The sequence below is a fragment of the Acomys minous genome (assembly GCF_964271855.1).
Source record: "Acomys minous genome assembly, chromosome: 14".
NCBI classification, from domain to species: Eukaryota; Metazoa; Chordata; class Mammalia; order Rodentia; family Muridae; genus Acomys; species Acomys minous.
Genome location: NC_140496.1, coordinates 75,557,017 through 75,569,016, shown reverse-complemented (window position 1 = coordinate 75,569,016; position 12,000 = coordinate 75,557,017). Strand labels below are relative to the sequence as shown.

The window sequence follows — 12,000 nt, the reverse complement described above, 5'->3', positions numbered from 1 at the left end:
TGCAGGAAGATATTGAATTATTTTTCATTAAGTTGTTGAAAGTTGATATATTTGATGTCCACTTTTATGTGGTATAGATTCTTTATTGTGGTTATTTGCTTCATTCAAATGTAATTTAAGTCATAATGTATATGAAATTCCTTTAAGTTAGTTTTCACCATCCCTGTGAACCTCCGTGAATTTTTTGCTGCTTTTCAACTCAGGAAATATTTGTAAAATTTCTGTATAATGAGGGGGAAATATTACTTTTTCAGAGAGTAAGAATATTTTGATGTTTGAATGAATTCCAAACTTTATATACTTAAGCAACTATAAAAGTTATCTTTTTCCATTAACAAGACATTTTTACTCTTCTACACTATGTTTCATTTATAGATTTTTTTATTATACCTTGTTGGACTAGACATGACTATATATAGCAGCCGCATAATAATAATATAGTTAATAATAATTCATGATAAACTTTCACATGTATGAGCCTTTATTCAGTTCCCATAGTAACCTGTAAGGAAGTGTGGTGGCCCTTATCATTTCTACTTCATGTATTACTGCACTGATAATCAGAGTAAAACAGTGGTCTAACAGTGATGTACTTAAGTCTAGGCTTTTAACTCTAGAAGGCACTTTGTATTCCAGAAAAGCTAGAACAGCATTGCCCTTTCTAATTTCATCAAGGTATTCTGACTCGGGTCAGAGAGTTCATCCTAAGGAAGATGTTTTTGATTCATTTCAGGAATTGTTATTATATCTTGGGGCTGCATTTACTTGGTATGAGGCAACTGCATAGTGTTATCTGAATAAAATGTGTATATAGTGTGTTGTTCAAATGAGTAAATAGCTACAAGGGCTGACTAGATGTGTGACTATTACCAGTTTTTTAAAAACTGTTAAAAGAGATTTTTATTTTATTAAAAAGTACTAGCATTGATGAAAAAATGATTGTTATTTAGAGTTAAGTAGCATTTTCTGTTTAATGAAGGCAGTGAATGGTAGAACTAACACATTTAGAACAAAAGTATTATGGCTTAGTCTGTGAATTTTAATCCTATTCTGTTTTTACTAATTTTCAAATTTAAGATGGCTGATAATATTTTATTCACTTTCACAGGCCCTAGATGGTCAAAATATTTATAATGCTTGCTGTACCCTAAGGATTGATTTTTCCAAACTTGTGAATTTGAATGTAAAATACAACAATGATAAAAGTAGGGATTATACCCGACCTGATCTTCCATCCGGAGATGGCCAGCCTGCATTAGACCCAGCTATTGCTGCAGCATTTGCCAAGGAGACATCCCTTTTAGGTATGATTTTTACTGTCTGTACCCCTTTCTTCCAGTGTTCAGTGGGAAAGTGCCTGGTAAACTACTGTAAGTATAATTAGTCTTATATTTTAAACCTTAAGAAATTATGCTCATATTTTATGAGTTTTGTTTTTGACAGTAGGTTATATAAATTGTATTACAAGAAAGCCGTTAACTTTCTAGGTATAATTAAAAGTATACTCATTTTACCCACTTTTTCATAACTTCACTTTTTTCTTATGCAACCCTCCTAAAACAAAAGAGAAACTGGAATGAAAAAGAATGTTGTTTATTAAAATACGTATGCTTCAGATTTGTTGTCCTATCTAAGCCTAAGGCCTTTTTGCCTACTTGTTAGGGTTAATTTGATTGCTTTAGCAGTATGCAGAAATAAAGTGTTAACTAAGATAAAAATAAGAGTGTGGCTACATAGAATGTTTTTGTTTGTTTGTTTTTGGATTTTGAGACAGGGTTTCTCTGAAACATTGGCTGTCCTAGATTGCTTTGTAGACCAGTCTTGCCTCAAAGTCAGAGCTTTGCCTGCCTCTGCCTCCCTGGGTTTATGGGATTTTTAAAAGTATACTGTCCCGTAAATCTTGAGAAATTATTAATGAGGATTTTTCTATAAAATGTGCATTGCTTTTTCTTTGGACTTTGTCGTTTATTTTTTACCTTATCCTATGATGGATTTGTGTTACTAACGTAAAATACAGTGTAAAAATAAGCAAAAGGGAGTTGATGGACTCAAGATTGGGGAAAACTGTAAGTTAAAATAAGCAAACTCATTTATAATGTCAAAATTCAGTGGTTTTGAATTTGTTGTGTTTGGGAGTTTTCATTTTGTTATTTATAATACTATCTTCATTTTATTTATGTTTTTCCTGCATGTATGTTTGTATACCACATGTGCATAATGCCTGTGAAAGGGATTTTCTGGAACAGAAGTTTATAGACAGTTGTTGCCACCAATCTGAGTTCTGGGAACTAAACCCATATCCTCTGCGAGAGCAACAAGTACTCTTGACCACTGAGCCGTTTCTATCCCCAAGTAATACTCTCAAGGGATTACTATCCAGAGAATCCAACATTGAAGGTTGATAAAGAGAAAGTAACTCTCCAAATTTTAGTTTATGTCCATCCTTTTAAAAAACAGTCGGAAAACACACACACACACACACACACACACACACACACACACACACACACACACACACACACACACGCCTCTAATCCCAGCACTCAGGAGGCAGAGGCAGAGGCAGAAGGATTGCTGCAAGTTCGAGGCTAGCCTGGTCTACAAAGCAAATTCAGGAAAGCCAAAGCTATACAGAGAAATCCTGTTTGAAGAACCGAGTCGAGGGGCTGGAGAGATGGCTCAGAGGTTAAGAGCACTGTCTGCTTTCCCAAAGGTCCTGAGTTCAATTCCCAGCAACCACAAGGTGGCTCACAACCATCTGTAATGAGATCTGGTGCCCTCTTCTGGCCTGCATGTGTACACGTAGGCAGAGCATGGTATGCATAATAGTAAATTTAAAAAAAAACCCAAAAAACAGAGTCGAAAGTACTTATTTTGCATATGTAACAATTACATCCACTTGTAAAATAAAATGATTGGTATGTACATGAAAGAGTCTAATGTTGAAGACTCATTAGTTGCAGTTAATTCTAATGACAACAATCAGAATTGACCGTTTGGTGTCTTTAGCACAAACCACTGCTGTTTATTGTGACTGAAAATAATAAGTAGAGATGCGTTAGGTCTTACTGCAGTGTGCCTCTGGTTTGAAGCCTTATTTAATTGTGGTTTACACTCTTTAACGACACTGTCAAGATTGAGACTGTAATAAATGATAGACAACTTTTACTTTTAACTCTTTACTTGACAGAACTTGTACAAAAGAAGAAAAAAAGACCTTGGTAGCTTCTGGGTCTTAGGCATTCTTCTAAAGAAAGACTTTATAGGTACATAAATGAAACCTTAAAATAGCCAAATAAAAAGGTAGTAGCATCAAGATTGTAAAGTCTCTAAGAAAGTTTTAAAAAAAAATCATGTACCACTTCTTTAAAAAAAAAAAATATTAAGAGTAAAATACCAAAAAAAAAGAGTGCTGTTAAAACATTGTTCATAGCATGATAGAATTCTAAGAATCTGGGTGTGTATTTGGATCCTATAGAGAGGAGGCATATTTTGAAGTCATTTGGAATTTTCTAGGGAATGTAGCATACTTTTTATTGTGATTTGAAGAGTTTAGGGTAAGAATTATAAATAATAAATGTTTCATAAAATGGAACCAGAGATGGCTCAGTTGATGAAGTGTTTGCATTGTTGGCATGAGATATTAAGTTTGAATCTCAAGTACCTTTGGAAGCCTGCACAGTAGTAGCCATTTTAACCCCAGGGAGGAGAGGAGAGAAACCAGTAGGCAGAGATGGAGGATCCCTAGAGCTTATTAGCTAGCCTAATTGGTGAATTCAGGTTAAATGTGAGGAATTAAACTTGCTTTCTTAAATTCTGTCATCTTTTACTTGCTTTAATTGTTCTACATTTGTTAGTGAAATTTTTACTTTAACAGTCCTCAAGTGGTTTTAAAAGTAGGTGAGTTTAACTTTAAAAACTCCAATAATAGATTCTGTAAGTTATGGTATTCACAAGAGAGAACACTCATATACTTTGGTCTACCTGCCTTCTCTTAAGTACATTTTTGGTACAAAATTAAAATCATTTTTATCTTTTGTGTTTTACTGTAATTGCCACTTAACTTGCAACTTTTGAATAGAAATTATAATTTTAATAACTTATAATAGACGTACTTATATCTTCATTGGTTATTTTGGACTTTTTTGTTTGCTTTTTGCTGTTACAGTACATTGAATCTTTGAAAATAAACGTTAAAGTCTATTTTCATTAAAAATTTTTGTCTTATTTTCTAAGATTATATTCCTGGAACTATTGAATAAAAACATTATTGATAGTTTTACAAATTTGTTCCTGAAAGCTATGTATTCATTTGAAACAACATAAATGGTGGAGAAGGCTATTTTTGCCGTCAGCATGGCTTTCTTAGTTGAGACAATGCTGTTGGCTCTGTTTATTAACAATTAAACTTTATTGTACAACCCAACTAGCATACACAAGAAGGAAGAAAAGGTTAAAGGGACAGAAGAGTGAACCTTCCGGTATCCGTTCCATGGGACGGGTCTTTAGGTGTCTCTGTCCCGCGAGCTGGTCCGGTCCGTTTGCTCTCCCTCCCCGCTCTCCTCGCCTCAACCTGTTGTTTTGTCTTCTCACCACCTTCCCAGTCACATGCAAAGGGCGGTCTCCTTCTCCCTTTGAGGGTCAATTAGGAAAACAATAGCCACGGTGGGGTTCCCAGGTAGGCTTCCTGAATTCCAAGCCCAGGAAGGCTCCAAACAGTCTCTCACAAGGTATTCATGGTGTGCCCCAAGGGTAAAGCCCGCCAAGACTGCTTCCACCTGTGACAAAGCTTAATCTTTCCCACACAATGCCACTGTGTAGCCCAGAGTAGTTGGGAAGTTGCTTCCTACCCTGATTGGCCCTGCACTCTTGAATTTTCTGCTGTAACTTTAGTAATGCTGAAATTACCTGGTTGTTCCGTTATACCTGGCATCATTTCTTTATTTCAAAGCATATTAATTTGCTGCAGGAATGTATCATTAATTTTAAACTATTTTGTAGTTTTTCAATAGTTATTCATAGTTTTCAGTTGTCTGGAGTCTTTTGGATGGTGATAGGTAGTTCTTAACTAAGTACTTACTAGAGACTTATGTTTATTTAGGATATGAGCTGAGTCTTCAACTTGTTTTAGAACTGTTCCTTTTAGAAAAGTATTTTTAATAACCATTCTCACCATCTTTTTAAAATAAATTTTAAGCCTTTAAAAAATTGAGACAGGGTCTTAATGGTGGTCTTAGGATGCTAAAATTATACATCAGTGCTGTTTCTGAAAAGATGCTTCCAAACACTTTACAGAGACATTCAATGTTCTATTATTGATGTTAACACTTTTTGAAACGATAACGGTCTTCTTTATTTTCTGCCTCTAAGGATTTTTTTGAGGGGATTGTTGTTGTTTTTGAGACCGGGTTTCTCTGTGTAGCCTTGGCTGTCATGGAACTCTCTGTTGACCAGGCTGGCCTCTAACAAAGATGCACCTACCCCTGCCTCCCAGAGTGTTAGGATTACAAGCTTGTGCCACTGCCCCTGTTGCCTCTAAGGATATTTTATCTTGGTGACTTCAGACTACAACCAAAGTAATAGTGGTGAGATTCCCTTCTTGGTCAGTCTTTCTTAAACAGAACTACTGAAATAATTGCTTCAGTACTCCTTTGCTTAAAAGATTATATATAGTTAAATATTATGTCATATATGGGGGTTCACTTTGCTTTTTATATTTAGCTGCTTCAATGAATGTCATTACTTTTTTAAAAAATATTTTATTTTAAACAATAATTATTTTTAAACTATCACTTAGAAGAAGTGGTTTCCCCACTTCTTTTACTAGGCATCACAATGTTTTGGAAAATAGTTTTGTTTTTCAGAAATGAGAGATGCAGTACTTTGTAGTTACTTAGAATTGTAACAGCTTCATGCATAATAACAAGCTTGGCAGTGTATTCATTCACATGCTCTATTTCAAAGAACAAGGTGGTCAAAAATTATTGATTATAATTTGAGACATTATGATCTGTCAAGGTAAATGTTAATGTATTTAGAGGTGGGTAGCTTTAAAAAATTGCTAGAAGTAATTTTTCATTACCATGTTGCCACTTAAAAATATGAAAGCAACTAATTCATCAAAAGAATAGAGCTTGAATAAAATAACACCTATTCTTAAATAACAGTATTAGCAGAGGCTGAACTGTTGATGATTATGAGATGTAATATTTTTCATGAATTTGTACTCTTTGTGTAATGGTGCTTTCTAAATGTGTTGGCTATTGAAAGCACCACTGAAAATCAATGGGAATGGGTCCACAGCATTCATATATTTTTTAATATCCCAAAATATTTTAATGAACAAGAGTTAAGAATCAACTGCTATTGGAATTTTTTTACACACCATATTTTTGGGGTTTAATTAGCCATTGCACAGTATTTTAATATTTTATATTCGTGTCATATTTACTTGGAGCAATTTCGATAATAAAATATTACTTTATTATTAAGCTGGGTTTACTGTTTCTCCCTTTCATGCTTAATCCTAAAATTACCAAGATTATTTCAAAATTCAAAAACTTTTGCTTTTGTTGCTTTTGAATGGGTCATTCACATTGTAATATTTTACAATCTGCATTTATATTTCGATCATTGTATGTCTTAGAATGATTCCCACATATCTGTAATAACATCAGTAGTGATTACCATGGGTTTTTTTGGGTTCTTTTCCTACTGTGTTTTAAATCAACATTGATATTATATATCACATCTCAAGTATCACTACAGTGTTCCCAGATTTTTTTTTTTTTACCTTAATATCACCTATCTACTACATTAAGAATTGTCTGATTAATTCAGTAGAAACAAGAGTCTGACTGTGTGGTCCAGCTGCAGTCTGGCCTTGGAAATCTCTAATGTAGAACACACTGCCCTCAAATTCTAAATGTTTTGTTCTTTAACCTCTTGCATTCTGGGATTCTGTGCCTATGTCACTCACCAAACCAGGCAGCAGATTTTCATTTTCCCTCTTTTCTTCTTTTTTTAAATTTTATTTTATTGAATATAATTCCCCCATCAGATAACATCCTAATTATAGTTTCCCCTCCCTCTACTTTTCACAATTCCTTCCCACCAACTCCCAATCCTGATACACTACATTTTTGTCTCAATAGAAAACAAACAGGCTTCTAAAGGATAAAAAAATAAAACGTAAAACAAAAACTAACATATCAGCATAGAATGAAACCAACAGAAGGAAAAGAGCCCAAGAAAAGGCAGGCAAAAGGAACAGATATAGACATAGAAACCAGCTCCTTCATACACTCAGGAACTTCATACAAATTAAAACAAAAACTGCAAACCAAACAATGTAGTGACATGTAGTGTAATAGAAGAAAGAGTAAGTTAAAAAAATAAAATTTAAAAGAAAGAAAAGACCTACGAGACAAGGAACCTTTAGAGGTTCTGTAGAGTTCATTTTCTGTTGGCCATCTGCTGCTGAGCATGCAGCCCACCCTTAAGAGTAGTTTGTTTCCTCAGGGAGACTCCCTTCGAAAAACTAATTTTCATTTGCAGGAGACTGCCAGTGGGACATTGCTTCTGGGTACCCAATGGGAAATGTGTCCGCTTACAGTGAGATGAGCGCAGGCCCTGTGCATGCTGCCTCAGTCTATGCGCGTTGATCCTATTGATTTAGAGGGCCTTGTTTCCTTGGTATCCTTCTTCTCCTCTAACTCTTAAACTCTTACCACCTCTTCTGCTGAGGTTCCAAGTTTTTTGTTTTTCTGGTTTTGTTTTTAAGGATAGCTTTGTGCAGAGCAGGATCCTGAGAGATATGCTTGGTGTTGGATGTTGTTATCTATCTGCATAATTTATTTTCATGCTGTGATAGTCCCCTCCTCTGTCCCAACTTCAGTTTCATTGATCTGATAAAGAAGCCTTAAATTAAGTTTTTGGAAAGCTGCTAGTTTTTTTACATTACTCTGAGTGTTCCCTCTAGTATCATAGTCTGTTCCTGTATTCACTGCATCTCGATCTACTGTATGTCTGAAGAAGACCTGTGACAGCTGGTTCCTTCACGTTTACTGACTCAGGCTAGAGATTGATTGTGATTTAATATGGTAACATGGAACCTTCATTCTATTTTTCTCCTAATGTGTTTGTTTAGTGTTCACTAGTGCCTGCTGCTTACTGTCTTTCATTGGAAGAGTTGTAAAGATTGTCCTCCCTTCATGAACGACTTTTTCATTAGTTAGCAAAAACTTAGATTCCCTCGTCCCTTAGCTTAGCTAGCCCTTTACCTGTAATAAGAGTGTGTGTGCAAAGCAATTCTGGTCTTATCTTTAACTTACTTTTGGAGTTGGAGGCACTGTTGGAGGGTAAACCCACAGCCTAGCTCCTTTTTAGGCATTTGCTGTAATTACTCAGCCTATCCTGAGGTCTTTGTAGAGCAATAAATTCCTCAGTTATTCTGCTAACAGTTACTAGACTCAACATTTGCTTGTATTTAGTTGTGTTAACTTATGAATGAATGTCTACAAGTATTAATTCTTGTCAGACTTATAAATTGATACAGGGTACAGGTAGTATCAATGAGGTTTAATTTACTGGCCTCTCAGTGATCTGTGGTGCTAGATTGTGAAGATGTTCTCTTTTCTAGCAATTTTAGTTTTAGTTCATTTCATTATCTATTTTCAGTTAATTTTTATATGAAGAATGATGGTACTACCATACTGCTTTGATTATTCTAGTTCTATATTAAATATTAATATAAAAATGTTTTCATAATTTTGTCATTTTCTTTTCAAAATTATTTTGTGTGTTTTTAGTGCTTTTCTTCTGCTTTTTAAAAAGCATTTCGTGAAATTAACATTTGACAAAGGGTTCCCCTTTTTGTGATTCTATAACATATGCAGAAAAATTTACACAGCTTTTATGAGACAATGTATTTATATATGTTATATTATGTATTTTATAACCATACTACTAGGAAAACCTGCAAATGAGCCTTATAGCAGGAAGTAATAGAGATGTCCTTATTGTTTCCAAAATATGTGGTAGTACCTGTGCTTTCATTTGTGTTAGGAAAACAAGAATGCCATTTTTTAAAGATATTATTTTATATATATATATATATATATATTTTTTCAGCATTTCAGTGTCCTCCATAGTGGTTTCTACTGAACCATTAGTAGAACAAATGCTTAGAAAGGTGGAAATGTTGCTTCTTAATTTTGTGAGTCAGTAACGTTCCTTTCAATTAATTTAGACAATGGTGGATTTAACTACCATTGTAAAAAGAAGTGCCAGCAAAGAGAATTGTAGACACCTGGCTCTAGATACAAGGATTAGCAGCATTCTCTTCCTGTCCTTCATTATTTAGTTCCTGTTAAAATTTGACTCCACTGTTAACATTCCTAGAGAGATACTTTTGAGGACAGTTTCTCTTCCTTGCACAGTAACTAGAAAAATGTCAGCTTAAAGAAAACAAAACAAACAAAAACCTTAAGATTCCACCTCTGTTTAAAGTTCTTCCTGTCATGTGTTGTGGCAAAAGCATTTGAAATACAACCATTTACTAAGTGTTTGAGTCAGAGATGGATTCATCTGGAGAGGATGTTCCCATAAGAGTATAATGTAGGTAATAAGTGCTACTGTCTGGTAACATTGTATCGTGAAACATTATAAAACACTGCTGTGCTGCCACTGTATCAGAGTATAGTGTATAGAGTTAATGTACAGAACATAATACTTGATATTATTGGATAACTTTACTGGCTTGTGTAATTCCATACCTTTTAAACATTATTTTATAAAGACTCTAGTTACTTAGCACCTTAATATAAGATCCTATGTGATGTTGTTCCAGCAGCAGTCTTAATGCGTCTCGTGTTTGTGTGAGTATGATATTTGCACAAAGATGGGCTGAGGAAATGATTTGGTTTCTTCTTGCTTAATTAGCCTGTACAAAATAATAAATAATTAAACATGTAAGTACAAAAAAGTATTTTACTGTAGGTGGACTTTAAAACTTTTAATATTTAAGTCTTAATTCATTTAGAAAAGAAATTGGGGAACAGTTGTCATGACATAAGTTTATAATCTCAGAATAGGACTCAAGACATGCTGTTTTTAAGACTAAGTAGCCTGAATTCCATACCGGTCCACTCTAGCTTTTGGCTGAAGAAGATTTCTTAAAATGAAATTACACTGTGGCCCTAATTTCAAGCTCATTATAGTCACCCACACCACGATTCCATGTGGGAGGCTGAGGCAGGAGTGTCATGAGTTCAAGAGCTGTCTGGACCACCAGTGAAACCTTGTCTCCCAGAAAAGCAAAACAGAAATGATGTATTTTTAAAGTTGACAGCTACAGATGATACGTGTAAAACATAGAAACGCTTTCTAAAGCTGCGCATTTTATCTGTGTGTGCAATTAGTACAACAAGGTGACAGGTATGAGATCTACCTGAAGCCTGAAGCGAAGATTCTGCAGGATTATTTCATCATCTAGAAAATACAATATACATATAGAACATTTCAATTTAAGTCTTGGCTTTTGAGCTTCTTTTTTTTTTAATACTGCTATGAAGAGGCTTCTAAAATATTACAGATTTTGTATTCTAGTGGGAGGTGATTAACAAGAGTAGTTGTGATTAGAGGTAAACAAATATACATAGCATAGTTTTGAGTACAGTGAAATGTGTGAAGGAAGACAGGAGGATTTTATGAGCCAAGGACACAGTATAAGTAAATATATATGCAGTCTGCTGAATTTTATGAGGTACAAATGTTTTGAATGGAACCTAGAATAATTGGGAAAATATGAATAGTATAATGCCACAAAAGTTTATAGAGCAAGATCTTAGGAATAATGTCATTTGTGAAATGTGAATTTTATACTAAAATTATTAGCCTCTTAGCATCAAAAGAGATAAGCTTGAATGTACTCTGGAACTATCTCATGAAGATCTTACAATTAACCAGAATGTTGGTTAAGAATCTTTTCTGTGCAGGATCTTTCAGATGCTTGAACAATTGATTAAAGGATAATCAATTTAGTTTTAAGAAACTGGCTTCAGGGGTATATAAAAACAGGAATACTAGATGCTTTTTTTTTTTTTTAACTCTCAAAGAGTCTGAAGATAGGAGGCATGAAAAAGTGTGAGAAAAGTAAGTGTAAAAGCATTATATCTTAATGATAGTTATTTTCAAAGAATGAAATGTGAAAATCTCTGTTAGACAAAAGGAAACTTATTGTAGAGTTCTGTTGTTTGTTTTAAGACAGGGTCTTACTATATAAACCTAGCAGACTTAGAACTTAAGTGTATAGACCACTGTGGCCACCAGCTCATAGATCTCCATCTGCCTCTTTCATCCAAGTGCTGGGATTGAAAGCATACACCACCAGGATGCCTACTCTAATCTAGAATTTTTACGTTTAGTTTAAATTTTGGTAAGGATTTAGGGAATTGTGAGTTTAGAAGCTAGAGATTAGTACTTTAAAACTTTATTTTACTTGACAGCTTTCAAAGTATAAGAGAACAAGAATAAATTGTTGAAATGAAATTTTGGATTCATATTGTGTACTAAAATAAGATTGAAGCTAGAGAAATAGCTCAGTAGTAGAGTGCTTGCTCAACCATTAGAAGGCCCTGGCTTTAATCCCCAGTACCTAAAATGAAAAGTGGTGGCTGGAACAGGACTAGAATTAGAAGTAGCAAGGCGGGTGCAGTGGTGCACACCTATAATCCCAGCCCTTGGGGAGGCAGAGGCTAGCAGATCTCTGAGTTCAAAGACAGCCATGGCTACACACTGAAACCCTTTCATGGGGAGGGGGGGGATTTTAGAAGTGCTCTTAAATGCAGTATGCACTGTAAAACTAAGAGTATCCACAAAAATATAAAGCACATTAGGAGAAAGTATATGATACAAAAACCCACAATAAATTAATACCCAAAAGATATATGTGATAGGAAGGAGAAATGGCATGATAAATAAAGCATTACCCAAGGGGGA

General features: G+C 34.5%; 1 protein-coding gene across 6 annotated transcripts in view; it reads left to right on the top strand.

Moving 5' to 3' along the window:
- PTBP2 (polypyrimidine tract binding protein 2) overlaps positions 1-12,000 on the top strand; it is a 66,515-nt gene that overhangs the window by 36,892 nt on the left and 17,623 nt on the right. For all 6 annotated transcript variants that reach the window (XM_084755397.1, XM_084755396.1, XM_084755395.1 and 3 more), the window contains one exon: positions 1,109-1,304. In XM_084755397.1, coding sequence (XP_084611523.1) covers positions 1,109-1,304 — 196 coding nt within the window. The remainder of the gene's footprint in view (positions 1-1,108; positions 1,305-12,000) is intronic.